At 43.8% G+C, this 16,582-nt stretch overlaps 1 protein-coding gene across 3 annotated transcripts; it reads left to right on the top strand.

Annotated features, from left to right (window-relative positions):
• The first annotated feature begins 27 nt into the window (after nucleotides 1-27).
• On the top strand, nucleotides 28-15,241 carry vezt (vezatin, adherens junctions transmembrane protein). Of its 3 annotated transcripts, none has more exons than XM_030439659.1 (12): nucleotides 28-312; nucleotides 1,516-1,653; nucleotides 5,790-5,879; nucleotides 5,977-6,161; nucleotides 6,561-6,845; nucleotides 8,216-8,362; nucleotides 8,497-8,644; nucleotides 8,785-9,158; nucleotides 9,376-9,569; nucleotides 10,057-10,163; nucleotides 10,270-10,477; nucleotides 11,560-15,241. In XM_030439659.1, exons 1-12 carry the CDS (start codon nucleotides 277-279, stop codon nucleotides 12,111-12,113), a joined length of 2,466 nt encoding a protein of 821 aa, XP_030295519.1. In that variant the 5' UTR covers nucleotides 28-276; the 3' UTR covers nucleotides 12,114-15,241. The 3 variants fall into 3 exon arrangements, with proteins under 3 accessions (XP_030295519.1, XP_030295518.1, XP_030295520.1); XM_030439658.1 differs by having other exon boundaries at nucleotides 8,204-8,362; XM_030439660.1 differs by lacking the exon at nucleotides 28-312 and adding an exon at nucleotides 408-750 and having other exon boundaries at nucleotides 8,204-8,362.
• Nucleotides 15,242-16,582: the final 1,341 nt, after the last annotated feature.

Raw genomic sequence — 16,582 nt, 5'->3', positions numbered from 1 at the left:
CATACGCTAACTTCACCCTCCTTCTCTTTGCCAGGCGTTCCAAACGGTTGGACCGCTGCCTCACGCGCCCACATGAGGCGCTCTACAAGTGGCACGAGCACTTTTGCTTCTTGCTCGCGAGTGAGCGTCGGTTGAAGACGAGCATCATGGGAGATGTAGTTTTATGCTAAGTTTAGCAACCGGCTAACTACCAACTTCTAAACGGCTGCTGCCCCCCGACTACTGTGCCTACAACTCCAGAATGCAAAACGGGCTGCGTATAGATGGCGGAGAGCAATGACTGAGGAGTTTGATGAAGATGTGGTATTTGAGGTTTGTATTCCCGCCGCTGTTTGTTCTCGAAACTTGTAACCGATGCTTTGTCATACTGGGGTAACGTAAATGTAGCCGAGACGTTTGGTTCCCTCTGCTAGCTTACACTGATAGCGTAGCAAGCTAGTAGGGACGCTAGCCACACACAAGCAGCCGCTTTTCCTTGTTGCCATGCATTGACAATCCAAAACAAATCCCCATATTTGGCTGGCTGCTAACTGTGCGTCTGCCAAGGAGCTTTGGTGGTCATGAGAGGTGCTTAGCCGGGCTAGGGTGCGCATTGTTGTTGGTGTTTCATCATTACTAGACTGGTAGTTAGAGGTGGGGTGGGGATGACCAGGTCCAATGCGTCGGTTCTGGGAAAAAAATCCTCCACACACACATCTAGCTACATCTGGATGGTGACAACATGAGCTGCGACTTCCTGTGACAATGCATGTGAGTAGCGTTTTAGTTGTTTGACAGCTATCTGTACATTGTGATGGTTATGTTCATTAAACTGAGATGAGCCTGTGCAGCTGTTCACAGACATGTTCAGCAGCTGGGGGAGAACTGGGTCAGGCATGTTTTGGTTTCGAGCACGGGATATTTTTTCCTCCGCTCTGCTTATTTCATGGCTGATTCGGTTGTGAGCTTTCTTTGTTCAGGGTAGGAAACAGCATAGCCTGTGTTTATACCTCCATGGGAAGATTATGACATGATGAATTTTGCTTACATTTATTCCAGTTTCCATGCAGGAGAGGAGGATTATGGCAAATCTTTAGTGCATGGAGAGGCTCAAAAGACAAGCCCTGGTATCTGTATGAGTGTCTGTTGATTTACAGATTCACATGTGAAGGCATTTAGGCTTTACATCATTCCTCTCCGAGCAGAGAAGTAAGCTGCATGGAGGAGAGAGGGGCTGAGGGTGGAGCCTCAACTTCAGCTGATGAATCCTGAGGGAAAGTGGACTCGCTTGACAAATCAGTGATGGATTTTCCCTCGCTTATCAGAGGCATGACACCTTCGCATTCACACTGGGGCAAATCTGGGGCGAAATCGGGATGAGTGTCAGCTCAGCCCACACCAGACTCATGACTTAATCACCACATTTTCTCGCTTTCTCCACCATCTGCCTCTATTTTATCCGTCTCCGTTCTCCCCCTTCTTCGCATGCATCATTCCCCAACGCCTGCTCAAATGTCCGGTTGTCTCTCTTTGCAGAACTCCCCTCTTTTCCAGTATCTGCACGATCTAGGCCACACAGACTTTGAGGCATGTCCAACGGCGTCGCAGGAGGACGAATATGGCGGACAGGAGGGAGACCTCAACTCTCCTGATGAAGATCAGCAGAAAACTTCAGTGAGTTCCTCCCACACTCTTCACAAATCTCACACATGCCTGCCTTTCTTCTCCTTTCAATCCTGTCCCCTTGTAAAATTATATTGGCTCTCTTCAAATCAGCTCATTGAGTTGATTGAAACATTGCTCCAATTTAGTTGACCTCCAAGGGAAAATGGATCTTGCAGCAAGATGAAACGCAGAACACACACAAATAAAATGGAATACTCAAAACATCTACAAAACAAGCTTACATAAAGCAGAGTTTATCACTGACAGAATTCATAAACAGTCCAGCTGTAAAGGCCCAATCATGCATCAAACAATCGTTTTATCTTAAAATGAATTGCTTTTAGGTGATTAACTGGACATTATAATTGTTTGAATATCTTTGCATGTTATTTTTTCGAGACACGGTTATCATTTTGACCAACGACAAATGGCTGTGAGTATCCAGGGCAAGTACACATCAATAAAGATGACTCTAAATGTGCCAAAATACTGTTATGGGCTTGCTGGAAGTTGCACAACTTGTGCAGTAAAACATCTGTTAAGTTGTATACAGGTGTACAGAATGCTGCCAGGAAGCAGCAGGGTCTCATTTCTAATAAATAAATTATGTGGTATTGGATCGGCACAGACACGTATCTGGGACTGGTATCGGTGTCAAAACAACCCTGCTTGGTTTTGCACAGTTTGTAGGAAAAAATTAAGATGTTTGATGACTTAAACAAGGACTCTGTGAAATGTAACGGTCTTTTTTTGGAGATTGTCTGCAGATTCATAGATCTGCAGTCGGCTGCTGCATTGGATTAATCACATAAATTGTTCAGCTGTGTGTCATATAATACAACAAATCCAAAAAAAAAAAAAATCAGTGGTTGACAAATAACCAAATAAATAAGTCAGCTAACTGACTAACAGGGGGCTGCCCTAACAAATAGTTTGACCCGAGGTGTGTGTGTGTGTGTGTGTGTGTGTGTGTGTGTGTGTGTGTGTGTGTGTGTGTGTGTGTGTGTGTGTGTGTGTGTTCACTGTTTGATATGTGCAGTCAGACAGAAGGTAATTAATTTGAGTATTGACTCCAAACAGTGACACATATTGGCACACAACCACACACAGACCGTTATGCAGTCTGGTTTGTTTCACTTCACTTCAGTCAGACCCGACATGACAACAAGCTCTTCCTACACACTCCTGCAGGTATTATGTGTTGCTTGCTCTCTACTCTGTAATGGCACACAGCAGATTTCCTTTTTCGAAAAGAAAACCTCTCTTCTCTCTTGCATCTCTCTCCTGCTGTTGTTTAGATTTTTGAAGCGATAGTCCAAATGTGATTAGTGCCGCCCATGTCTGCGTTCTCTCTGACGTTATATCTGCCTCTGTGAGCGTCTTCTTACAAATGATAGTGTGTGTGTGTTCTGCGGGTATTTACGTGTGTTTGCCAGCTTTTATTGGATCTGTGCGCCCTTCAACTGCGCATCAAATGAACTTGTGAACTCCGAATAGCACTTGCATTAATCCAACCGTTAGTGACTGCAGTTTGAGTCGACCCGTGATTCAGGCAGACTGGTAAACGTGTCCTCAGGATCACATGACTCTCCTCCGTCTCCCCCACCTCTCGCGACGGGAAACTGCGTTTTCTTTACTGCGTCCAGGAACTTTCCATACGTGTCATGCTTCCTCCCTCGTACACTGTTGTTCTAAGGAGTTAAGGAGGATGAGGACTCAGATGAGACAGGAAAGCTTTTGGGTTGTCCCTCAGTGATCAGCTTCCTGGAGCGCAGATAAAGTCGGAGCCGAGGCAAGACACCTTGTTGGCGACGTAGGCGGACCACAGTTTAAAGATTTTGGAGGCCATTTAAATAAAATGTGTATGTTGAAGCTGGTGATAATTGAATTACATTAAGAGATGAGATTAGGCCACAACTGGGATTGTAATCCCAAACTCTTCTGGTTCAAATTCTCAGGCTGGTTTAAATAAATGTGATTATAAACTTTTGTGACCACCAGTGTGGGGCTTTTACCATCCCACCATAGAAGTTTCATTTTCCATCAATAAATAAAGATAGAAAATCAAAGACAGGAGACAAAATAAGGTTTCATGGTTTTATTCAGTGTAATTTGATATTAATTATACAACCATATTTGGTGTATTTTTTTATTGGTGATATAACTGTGTAAGTAAATAAATGATTTTTTCTAACCAGCATGGGGCTACAGCTAACAGTAATAACTCGAATGTAAACTTGTGTAACTTGCAGAACAATTCTCCAGTCCCTCCTCGAGTCTCGGTGCTCAGTATAAATGTCTTTAGGGCTGCAACTCGTAATTATTTTCATGAATGATTAATCAGTGATTTGTTTAGTCTGTAAAGTGTGACACAGTTGCAAAGAGCCCAAAGCAAAGTCTTCATATTGCTTGTTTTGTCTGACTAAATTAGAATTAAATTAATTTCACAGTTATAAACTAAAGAAAATCAGTGAATTTTGTATGAGAAGCTTAAACTTGAGGCATTTGTTTTGCGTCGTAAGTCACTTCAATAATCAGACACACAACCCTCACCATGAAACTACAACTTGTTATTCTTATCTTGGGGTTTTAGAGATGCTGGTAGGTGAATTTTGTTACCTTTAAACAACGTAGCTGTTACGTTTGTGTGAGAAACGTGATTATACTACCTGGTGCACCCTGATAGAAATCAGTGGCATGTTGACACCTTATGCTGGTTTTTAAACATACTCATAGTAGCTGATGTCAAGACACACCTGCAGGCAGACGATCAGAAACCTGGATACTGTCATGATTATTACAAAAAAACTTGACTCTTATCCACATTTCAGTCCACACAGACTTGCTATCACATACAGCTGTCTGTTCTGAGCGCATCCATTCTCTCACGTAGCAGAAATCATTGCAGTGTGTTGAAGCTGGAGTTATTCTCTGTATGACAGCAGGAGAATACTGATGAGCGAGAGCTGCCTGCACCAGGATGTTATACAGGATGAGAGGACATATGTGAGTTAATCTGCACATACTTTACATCATCTCGAGTGAGATTAACCCCTTTGAAACAGCGGAGAAGAACAGAGTTGTGGCCTACTTTTGAGGGCTGATGGACATTGTTGTGTGAATGCCCAATCCTGAAGCTCAGTCTCCAATCAGTAATCAATACTGCGGCGGCCTTTAGACTAATAACACTTGTGCGCTGCCCTCCGAAAAAAAGGGGTCAGCTCGCAGGCTGCCCGGTCTGAATCGATCACGCCATGAACTGGAAACACGCGTCACAGGATGTTGTGATTCTGGTTTCTGCAGGATTTTTTTAGTTTTTAAACTTTTAACAGGAAAAGAATGAACGTGTGTGTCATTATTAAAGCCTCCACATACAAACACCTTTTCAAAATGAGGCCCAGAGCACGAAACACTCTAAGCGGATTAGTGAATAGTAGGTCCTATTCATGATTAGGCTTTATTACACTGTTTCCTTTTAGGCTCTTAGCACTTGCAGGAAACACTTGCAACATTTCAAACAGCCGGAGGTTTGTTTTGCATGGAAATGTCAGCACACTTAAATATATGAAGTGTCACTCGAGTTTGGATGTCTAAGACTGTTTACAGAGGTAGTCAACAGCGCTGGGGATAACTCATAGGATGCGAGACATGAAAGATGTACAAATTGGTCCCCTTTCCTTGAACTAAAAGAATCCCTTCTTTCCGTCTGTCCGGAACAATGCAAGTTTTAGTTTTATTGACGCCAAAAATGTAAACAGTCAGTCTGTTCTAACACCAAAATAAGAATTTAACAAACCGAAGCGTTTATGTGGTTTTTGGGCCACAGAAGAGCTATATAAGACCCGGGAGTGGGTGTTTGTACAAACCAACATTGCACTTATTGTTGTTGCCTGAAAGCGTTTGTCTCCTGGGATACTCCTTTGAACCGTGAGCGCTCATGTTTGTGAGCACACACAGTTGTTATTTAATGGATGTGTTATTCCTGGTAAGTAAAGCCCGGATAGCAGAAAGCACTTGCAGGTGAATCATTTAGTATTGTTTATCAACTCTGCTGATGCACTGGGGCATAAAATAACGGGAAGCCCCTGCGTAAAAGTTGAATTAAATGACTGAATTAAAACTTTTCCCCTGCGTGTGATTCGCAGGGAGGACGCTTGTGGAGACTGGCTGAGGCCTTGTGGAGATGGAGTCCGATTCACCAGGCGGCTGCATCTCGTAAGCTGGGCCAGCACCTGGTAGGTACAAAACAGAAAGGAATGCTGGCAACTTCACTTTTGTTTTATTTGTGAAGGCATCATTTCTTTTTAAACACTTTGGTCTGTTTTCTCGTAGGACTGCGTGTTCGGCCAGTACTCGGTGAGGTGCATTCTGGACCAGGATGTGCTGCTGCAGGAGGATGTGGAGTTGATCGAGCTGTTGGACCCGAGTCTGCTCACCCTCGGCTCATCGCCCTCTGGCTCGTCCGGCCGAGCGAGCACCCTGCCCAGACCGGGCCTCATAGCCAGGCCTTCCCTATGGTGCGTTATTAGGAAAGAAACACACAGAGCTGAACAGTGGACGGGCAACATAATTGGCTCACCAGTGAAAAACAAACGTTCGAGCACAAACTGAAAGTATGGCTTTTAAAAACAAGAAAGTGAACTCACAAAAGTCAATAAGAAACTGGAAGGAAAAGATTCTGAAATATTAATAATAACATGTCTTGAAGGGATAAAGCATTTGATTTTGTTATATTGTGTAGTGTTCCTCTTAGTCCATCCCATTTATAATAAGATTTTTGACTTTATTATCTTTGTGAAAGATTAAAAAAAAGGGGTGGATTGTCCCTTTAATCCTACCAGGATCCAAACTGCCAAATGAACGGTTAGTGGTTGTAGTTTGTAGTTATCAAATTCCCTCCTGCTTTCTTTCCTCAGGGACATGGCGGGGCTGGTCGGCCTGGCTGCAGTGCTGCTGGGTCTCTGCTCCGCATCTGACGGCCTGTGGTCGCTGGCTGCGGCGCCGTGGGGCCTGGCGCTGCTGGGCTGGGTGGGGCTGAGGGGGGTCATGCTGTGGAGACAAGGCCGCATGCAGAGAGCCGTCCACGCTCGGGCCACGCAGCTCCAGACGCTGCTCCACAACAGCAAGACCCTGACCGGACTGTCCCGCAAAGCCCTGCGGCTGGTGCAGGAGACGGAGGTCATCTCCAGAGGGTTCACCCTGTAAGTCGTTTTATATCCATCTATATGCATTTCACCCAATCACATAATGCTAATGTGCATTTCTTATCATGACTACAACTGTCACTGCCTGATTCAAGCCTGCTCAGTTGATTCACTCCTTTGTTATTAGTTAACTTAACTCCTTGGCTAGCGTGTCTAGAGGTGTTTAATTATTTATATTAGCACTCATTTTAGATCACTGTCTGTGTTTGTCACTGTGTATAGCCTTAGCATTGTCTGTAGAAAAAAAAATGATGTAGCTTTATACTTCAGTCACCAAGTAGAACAGAGGAATAGTTCCTGATTTTGGGGAAACGTTCACTATTTTGCTGAGAGTTAGATGATAAGATTGGCGCCACTCTCATGTCTGTGCAGTGAATATAAAGGTGAATCCAGAAGCTAATTAGCTTAGCTTAGCATAAAGACTGGAATTCCAAACAAAATCCTCCTACTCCAGTATTGTTGGATGCATTGTGTTAATTATTGGGCTTCAGAGGTGCTGGTAGGTGGATTTCTGTTTTAGCTGTTTCCCTCTGATTCCAGTCATTGTGCTAAGCTAAGCTAACCAGACGCCACTATAGCTTCATATTCACTGCACAGACATGAGAGTCCTGTCGAATTTGTCATTTAACTCCTGGCAAGTAAGTGAATAAATGTGCAACCTTGATTCCAAAAAAGTTCTGATGCTCTGTAAAACATAAATCTTATAAAATGTGATCCTTTTTTTTACATCAGATGAACAGATTTTATGTTTTACCTCATCAGCGTAACTGATTTTGTAGATGTATGCTTATTTTGAATTTGATGGCAGCATCATATCTTACACAAGTTAGGGCGGGGACAACAACAGACTAGGAACGTTGTGAAATGCTCAAAAACACCTGTTTGGAACATTCCACAGGTAAACAGATTAATTGGTAACGGGTGGCAGTATCATGAATGGTTATGAAAGGGGGGATTACTCAAGAGGCTCAGTCATTAACATGCTAAGATGGGGCGAGGTTCAACACTCTGTGAAACTCATGATTTATAACGGATATTACTACATGGGCTCAGGAACATTCTGTGAAACTGTTGTCAGTGAACAGAGTTTGTTGGTGAGTGATTGCATTCTGTTTTTATTTATGTTTAAGACATCTTTTCAACTTCTTTGGAATTGGGTTTGTATTTCCCAAAATGTCGAGCTGTTCCTTTAATAGCATGTCATTCTGTCTTGTGTTTCTAACACCTGTGTAGTGTCCATGTCCGACATGTCTCAGTCTGTTGGTCTCGTTGTTAGTGAAGTATCGTTCAGTGTTGTGTGTGCCCCCTGCTTCTTTGGGACGTCTCCACAGTTGTATCACATTTCACTTGTCAAGTTTGCTCGACAGGGTGAGTGCGGCCAGCTCCTTTAGCAGGGCGGGGCCCGGGGCGATGCCACGAGGCCAGCAGCTGATCGGACTGAGGAAGGCCCTGTACCGGGCGCTCCGCACGGCCTTCAGAGCCTCGCGTAGAGCCACCTGTCACATGCTCAAGGCATATCCTTTACCTGGACAGAAAGACTTTAGCCTCAATAAATGTAGTTTTATGTGAGTTTATCTCTTTATGAGAGAAAAATAGGCGCACACTTTGTTTTCACAAAGGTGTGATGTGTCCTTAACCCCCTCCGAACGTTCCCACTGAACTCTGAGATCGATAACGTGACAAACTACGTGTCGGCGGTGCCTCTGAAGGAGCTGGGGCTCGGCCTGGGAATCGAGCACCTGGGCGACGAGCAGGCTCAGGAGCTGACAGATGACTACAGCCTGCCTGCCCTGAAGGTGAGGCCTGAGGGTTATGGTTGGACACAAGTATAGGTGTGGAAAGATAACAAAAAAACAAACATAAAGAGCATAATCCTCAACTTTATTAATGTTGATATTCAGCTTCATGTATCGATTGTTGTTTCATCCTCCCGTAGATGCTCTTCCAGCTGTGGGTGGGACAAAGCTCTGAATGTTTCCGTCGGCTGGCACTTCTCCTGTCGCCACAAAGAATAGAGGAGTCGGAGGAGGTTGGACCCAAAGGAGACACCTCCATCTCCACCCCTCCTCCTCCTAATCCTCCCCTGCTGCACCGGTCCATCGCTGCCGTGACAGAGCCCCTCCATCACGCTCTGGCCAGCTGCCTCGGAGAAGTGCAACGCAGCTACGACTTCCACAGACACTTTGAGACCCAGCTGAGGACGACGGGCTGCGACAAGACGGGGAGAACCAGGGAGAAATGCCGAGAGCTCAACACCCTTCACACCTCCATCCGAAGCCTGCAGCTGCACCTCAAGGCCCTGCTCAGCGAGTGAGACACACACACACACACACACACACACGATCCTGACTGCCTTCTTTCTACACTTTCCATAAGATGTGATGAGACTTTAATAACCAGTGTGGGGAAACTGGGTCACCTCATCATCACCCAGACTTTAAAACTAAACTTCACTCTTGCTTGAGTCAGCACTCTGTTTCACGTTGCAGTAACACAATGTATTGAAAACTCGTCTCGGTCTCGTCAGGATGATCATCCTAGAGGACGACCTGGAGAAACTGATGGTGTCCAAAGAACAGCCGGAGTTGACGTTCGAGGGCTACCAGGACCTCAACGACCGGCTCCACCAGCTGCAGCCTCACATGCAGGCCAGCGCCGGCTGCTGGGAAGACACCATCACCCAGGTGGAGCGCATGCTGAGACGGGTCAACGCCTGTCCAGGTGGGCTGGGTGGAACACGAACACACACACAGAAAACCTTCTGACATTAAGGCCAGACAATGTCGCCAAAAAAATAAACTAGTCCTTTTAAATGTATATAAACGCTATTAAATCTGAGCTGTGTTGCTTTTTCTCAAGATTGGGACCTGCCATGAGCTACATGCAGAACTTGTAGGGTTCAGTGCGAGTTCACAACTGTTCTTCTCAACATGCCATGAAACATATAGAACACAGAGCAGTAGACACTGCAGACAGCAGACACCCCCTTTAGTAGTAAATTGGTTTCCATATTTAAACTGAGCCTATTTTTAGACTTCCTCCTTCCTTCACAATGACTCAAGACTATAGCCGGTCATGGAGGAAGTAGCTCCTTCAGAATATAGGACAAGAAGCGGACCAATCGGAGCAGAGCAGTCAACACAATACCAAGTTGTTGAGGTCATCTGTGTTTTTGTTGCAATAACGTTATTCTACATCATCTCTGCAGGTAATTCTGAGGGTGTGGAGCAGTGTGGTCCTCTTCTACCTGAGATCCCTGATCCTCCTCCATCCTACCCGCTGATCCTGGACAGAGACCCTGTCCCCGAAGAGCTGGTGAGATCAAACGTCCACCATAAACAGTATTTGCACCTTAATTCCGTCACACACAATTTAGTTCTGTTTCCCTGTTGTCAATCTGCTTCTGCTTCATGTGAACCAGGAGTGGGAAGCCTACGTGTCCGACTCGGACTCTGACGGCGAAGGCAGGGGCTCGTGGTCAGACATGTTTTCACCGGAGGAACGGGAGCGGCAGCGGCGGGAGAGGGAGGAGTCCCGTCGCGTCCTGTCAGAGCTCAAAGCTGTGCTGGGTTTCCGTGCGTCAGAGGGGGAGAGGATGAAGAGGAAGCAGCTGCTCTTCAACGACCAAGGTCTGCACTCGCCCATGTCATCTCTCTCCTGTCATAATAGTTCATATTTTTGGAATGAGGCTTTTTTATTTTTTTGCTTACACTCAAAATGTACACCCAAAAACAAACTAAATGAAAATGTAATATCAAAGCAGCCTTGCTAAAAACATAGGTTATTTCCAAAGGTATCATAGGAACCAGTGTGTTATTCATGTGACTCACAGGATGTACACCGTTGGTATAAACCTGCCACTGGTCGACTATTTCAGACAGCATTCTCCTTTCCTTCCGCTATCTTTGAGCTACTGTTTACAAAATCCCCGTTTCTATGGGAAACAACACCAACAAAGCTAGCAACGCACACTCTGAAATTGGCATGTTATCCTAAAACCCTAACCTGGTCGCCAGCTGTACAGACATAAACTACCTTGTTTATGCTGTTACCTTTTTCTTTTGCTGCGATTTAACCGTTATAATGCCAGCGTTCTCCTCGCCACATGCAAATGTTCCACAAAAGCAAACTTCTCCCCTGACACTATCATGCAGAGACACCATTGCTGGATCCTGGGCTCTGCGCCACCCACAACGATTGTGATGGGTTTAAAGAAATACAAACAAGCCACAGTGTATTTGTCCCCAAAGCAGAATGATAATGTGGCCTCTCTCCACAGTGTTGTAAAGCGAGACTAATTTGTAACTATCTTTGGAAAACAAAGCAGAAGTGTTGTTTTCAAGTCTTTGGGTATTTGGCTATCAATTTTCCAATTATAAAAACTGATTGTATATAAGAAGAAAGAAATAAGCCACCCAAGCATCTGAAAATAAAATCTGTGTCGGACTCGGGAAGTATAGTCAGTTTATATACAGTTAAGAAAATGTCCTTCACAAGCTCCAAGAACTTGAGATTTGTTTTAGTTCAAAATCCGCAGAATGTTTAATTCATGATGACCAGCTGTACCCATAAAATATTTGGTAATTTTTCTGTCTTTCCTTTATTTCTAATAATCAATCATATCAGTTTTTAAATGCAAAGTTAAACCTGGAACTCGATATATCAGTTCAACCTTAAATGATTTATTTATTCTGCTTCTTCTTTCTTGCAGCTGCTGTGACGCCTTCAGCTCGCACTGAGAGTTCAGATCCCGCCTCGAAGCTGTCAGACGATGCAGATTCTGTGGGGTCGGTAGAAAGTGGCGATGAAGAAGGAAACCACCTTTCAGAGTGCCCTGCAGGAAACAAAGGGGAGGAAGAGGAAGGAAGAGATGGCAGGGTGAGGCCTGACCCCTCCACAGAGCCGGTGATGGAGTTCAGCTGTGGTTTGGAGGCGAAGGAGGGGGATGTGGGAGGGACTTCGGTCTGTGAGAGAGGAGGAGGAGGAGCATCCGAGCTGCACCAGTACGACGGGGTCCTGGAGGAGGGGGAGGGCCAGAATGGTCTGGACTGCTTCCTGGACCCTAAAGTCCCCGCTGTCACTGTAATGGACAGACTGACGGAGATGCACGGGTCAGAGGCGCTCAGCTTCAGCTCCGCCCTCGCAGCTCAGGTGGCGGCTCGCTCCCACTCGCTCATCAACATGGAGGAGCAGACGTTCGGAGATGATGAGGATGAGGAGGAAGATGACGAAGAGACCGACAGACGAGCGCCTGAGAAGGACTAAAATGAAACCTCGCTGCTTCAACCGAGCACTGAGCAGAGACTGTATTTATGTCTGATTGTCTTTTATCGATGGGTCTGTGTTACATCTTTACTGTTTCTGGTGTGGAGGTATCTCGAATTTACGCCACTATCACCCATCCGTCCATGTTACTGTACATTACCCACAATTCCTTCTGCTCTTTTGCTGTTAAAACTCAGGTACCAGAACCACTAAAACAACCATGACCTTACAGTGTGAAGGTCAGAAGAATGTCGACAGTTTACTCGGTGACATCCACATAGTGTATATTGATCACAGACGCTCAGTAGATGGGGAAACAAAGATTGTAAGAAACAAGTGATTGGCTCCATACATACAAAAAAAAAAATGTGTAAAAATGAGATTTTCTAATTGCAGTTTTCTCATCAGTCACTGTTATCAAAGCACTCCAGTCTTGAATTACTGTGGAGAAGTTACAGGCTGGAGGAGCGGAAAGGCTGGGAGCATTTTTCTGAGATACAGTGGGATTAACTGTGTTCAGACAGAACACGAAGATATCGCCCGCACGGCCAAGATCTGCCCGTGTGATTATAAAACATCTCTTCTTGTGCTATAATTGAGTTTATCCCTGGGCTTCATGAAACAAATAAGAGGACATGGAAAAAAACAGAAGGAACGGAAGTTGTAGATTAAACGCACAGGCACATTCCCCTAGACATGGCCATTGCATCTGTTGCTAGATGCCTAACAATCAACATCTATAATGTTTCAGTTGGTTTTCACCGCACAACTGTCCCAAAAAAAAGCAAATTGCCCAGTTGCCTAAAAGCATTCTTAGAACCTTAGGACCTAGTCCCAGGCTAAAGAAGCTGCTAGTCCCAGGCTAAAGGAGCTGCTAGTCCCAGGCTAAAGGAGCTGCTAGTCCCAGGCTAAAGGAGCTGCTAGTCCCAGGCTAAAGGAGCTGCTAGTCCCAGGCTAAAGGAGCCGTTAGTCCCAGGCTAAAGGAGCCGCTAGCCCCAGGCTAAAAGAGCTGCTACTTATAGGTTAAAGGAGCTGCTAGTCCCGGGCTAAAGGAGCCGCTAGTCCCAGGCTAATGACGCTACTAGTCCAAGGCTAAAGAAGCTGCTAGTCCAAGGCTAAAGGAGCGGCTAGTCCCAGGCTAATGACGCTACTAGTCCCAGGCTAAAGAAGCTGCTAGTCCAAGGCTAAAGAAGCTGCTAGTCCAAGGCTAAAGGAGCCGCTAGTCCAAGGCTAAAGGAGCCGCTAGTCCCAGGCTAATGACGCTACTAGTCCCAGGCTAAAGAAGCTGCTAGTCCAAGGCTAAAGGAGCCGCTAGTCCCAGGCTAATGACGCTACTAGTCCCAGCCTAAAGGAGCCACTAGTCCCAGGCTAAAGGAGCTGCTAGTCCCAGGCTGAAGACGGTACTAGTCCCAGACTAAAAGAGCCACTAGTCCCAGGCTAAGCAAGCTTTCACACTGGCACAATCCTAGGTTTGGATATCAAACTTTGATACTTTAATGGCACTGACTGAATTGCTTCGATCCTGTACAGTTCGAAACCAAATGTTATTCCTTAAGGAGTTAATCTCATCAGCGTCAGTGAGCCAATAAGCATGCAGCGTGCTTGTTCATTGGCTGTCTTGAGCAATGCAGGAAAAAAACACCAGGTTACTCCCATAGATGGGGCTTACCACACCTATGTGAAATGTACTTCTTTACAAAAAAAAGGATTTCATAAAAGTGGTATCAGAGTATCATGCAGGAACCATTTTGGAATTCAAGGTATCTGTACTGGAATTGATTTTTAAAAAAATTAACAATACCCCTACAAAGTGGGTTAAACCCGACTCTAGCTAAGGGCTTGCATACTCTGCTCCTGAGTGAGGTTTTCCCTCGAAATCAATCAAACATGGGGCTTAAAAGTGCCGTCGTGAAAGTACACAGCTAAGTAAACATAAGGCCTAAGAATTCAGTGTAACACAATTATTAATATCATTCACAGAGACCCTTAAAAAATGAAAACAGAGCAGTTTTTTTTAAACATTATGTCCTGACAGGCACCTGACAGAAACTTGATATAAACTTGAAATTTTTAAAAAAATAACACTTAATACAGTAGAAGTCAACACTGATAATAAGCAAATGTACATGCGATGATAACCGTGAATTATATACTGTGAAACCAATACACCGAAAGAATAAATATTCAGATCTTTTTATTCAAACAAAAGTAGCTGTTACTTACCAAAATGTAAAAATACTCTCAAAGTCCTGGATTCAGAATTCAAATGAACATAATTATTGCAAGTGAAATATAGCAAAAACTTAAAAGTACTTGTGTATCGAACAACAACAACAAAACTGAGTTAAAAGTTTAAAACTTCAGAGGCCTTAAATTGTACTTGAGTAAATACTTTCTTTCACTGCTGCATTTGGTACATTGGATGTTTTGTTCAAGTTAACCCTCGATCACTTTGCCTTCTATCTGAACACACCTCAAGCAGGACGTTGATCCCAGAAGGCATTAATTCTTACAGATTTGAGAGGGAGCTCTGCAAGAAGAGGAAGTGAGAAGCTATTTTTACTATCAGCTCTTTATTTTTATCCATCTCTCTGCTGTCTGACCGGACACAATGGGGGGGCGGGTTAGGTGATGCTAACGCGGACACGTAGACGAGCACACATTCACAATCCTATTTGGAAGACAATGCTACTGTGTCTGAGAATAATTCATAAAGACTGAAAAGAATCTGTGTTTACAGGGGCACACTCAGAGGAAGGATAAAGACGACTTGTTTGTGAATCGACACTTGAAAGACTGAAGCGTGTGGCATGAATTCACTGAACTGTGCTGCTGTGAGGTTTAAAATCAAATACCTGTACGGGTATAGTAATAAATACAAAAAAAAGAGGTTGATTCTCTCTCATGTGAGGGCAATCTTTAACTTTATGTTTCATATGAAGTTGTCATAAGAGTCTGACAGCCCTGATGTATGCCCCCCACCCTCCTCCTCCTCCTCCATCTTCCCCGTCTTACTTGTCACCATGTCTGCCTTGTTCTGACCCTTCCTACACCCTCTCTCTCTCTTGGGGTGAGGTCTACCCCCTCCTGCATTTTCCAACGTGAAATAAAACACCATTCTGGAAGTGCTCGTTGTATCCTGAAGTCTTTTCTGGCTCTCGTGTTTCAGAGACTCTCACGCTGTGGGGGAAAGAAACAGGTTTGGTGAGTCACCTGATATGTTTTGTGGGATTTCGCACAGCAGCTGGTGCTCGCCTTTAAAGCATTCATGCCTTTGGAGGCTTACATACGGACGTGATGTAGTGGGCTAAGGACTTAACGTGTCTTGGGATTTAATACATTTAAGAAGGGAAGCACCATTATTCAGTAACTCAAGCGCTGACATTTTAGTTGGACAGTAAACACATCAGCAAAGGATCAGACTCTAACTTAAACCACCCGTTCTGAGTGTGTTTTGAAGACAGTACAATGTGCATCAAGTGGGAGTTGAGCGGCTTCTAAATTTAAAGCACCACACAGCTTTATTAGTCTCACATTGTTTTATTAGGTTGCACCACCTAGTGGTCAATCCTGTGACTGCAGCAGGTCCTTTTTCGTTTCTTTCTTCTTTTTTTTTTGTCAGTAATGCAGTTTTTGTCAGCGGTAAATTGTGTCCGAACATCTCCAATTTTGTGTAAAAATGAATTAATATATCAATAGAAATAACCCAGCTATACATTATTAATATATGTAATTAAATGTGTGTTTACTTTGTTCACAGCTTTAATTAATTACTTTTTCCACCCACACTCAGTTAATGTTTCAATTTCTGATATTCCTAATTACATGACATCAGTGCAGTTTATTTATACTTCTCCTCACGTTATTTCCTCATTAGGCTCAGTTGACAAGCTGCAAGCAGCTGATTCGGCATGTTTTACTCCGCGCTGCCTTCAAGTGCTCACATTTAGCTCCGATTTCTGAATACGCAAGTTAATTCATAGATGCTATCACATTTTTAATACGGCGTGAAAACCTATAACACATCTGTACCAAAATCTTCACTGTTGTAGACTGTTATTTTATTTTGAAATAAGCAGTGCCATGTTTATTAGAGAAGAATCGAGGAAAAACAAAGTGTGACACAAAATCTGCTTTTTGATGCAGTTTTGCCAATATATATATATATATATATATATATATATATATATATATATATATATATATATATATATATATATATATATATATATATATATATATATATATATATATATATATATATTTATATACCTAACTTTTTAAAAGGTGCTATATGTTATAACTGGCCATCTGTAGATTTCATACTCACAACCAAAAGTTTATAACATAACAATAGTGGAGGGATGCACAACTTTTTTCCCTTGGAAGGCCAAAACTAAAACTTAATGGCAGGGTATGGGCCAAAACATAACAATCAACAAACAATAAACCTATTGTACCAATGATGT

This window comes from Sparus aurata, chromosome 14 (genome assembly GCF_900880675.1).
Source record: "Sparus aurata chromosome 14, fSpaAur1.1, whole genome shotgun sequence".
Classification (NCBI taxonomy): Eukaryota; Metazoa; Chordata; class Actinopteri; order Spariformes; family Sparidae; genus Sparus; species Sparus aurata.
Note: the sequence above shows the minus strand (reverse complement) of the source record. Positions and strands in the feature narration are given on the sequence as shown.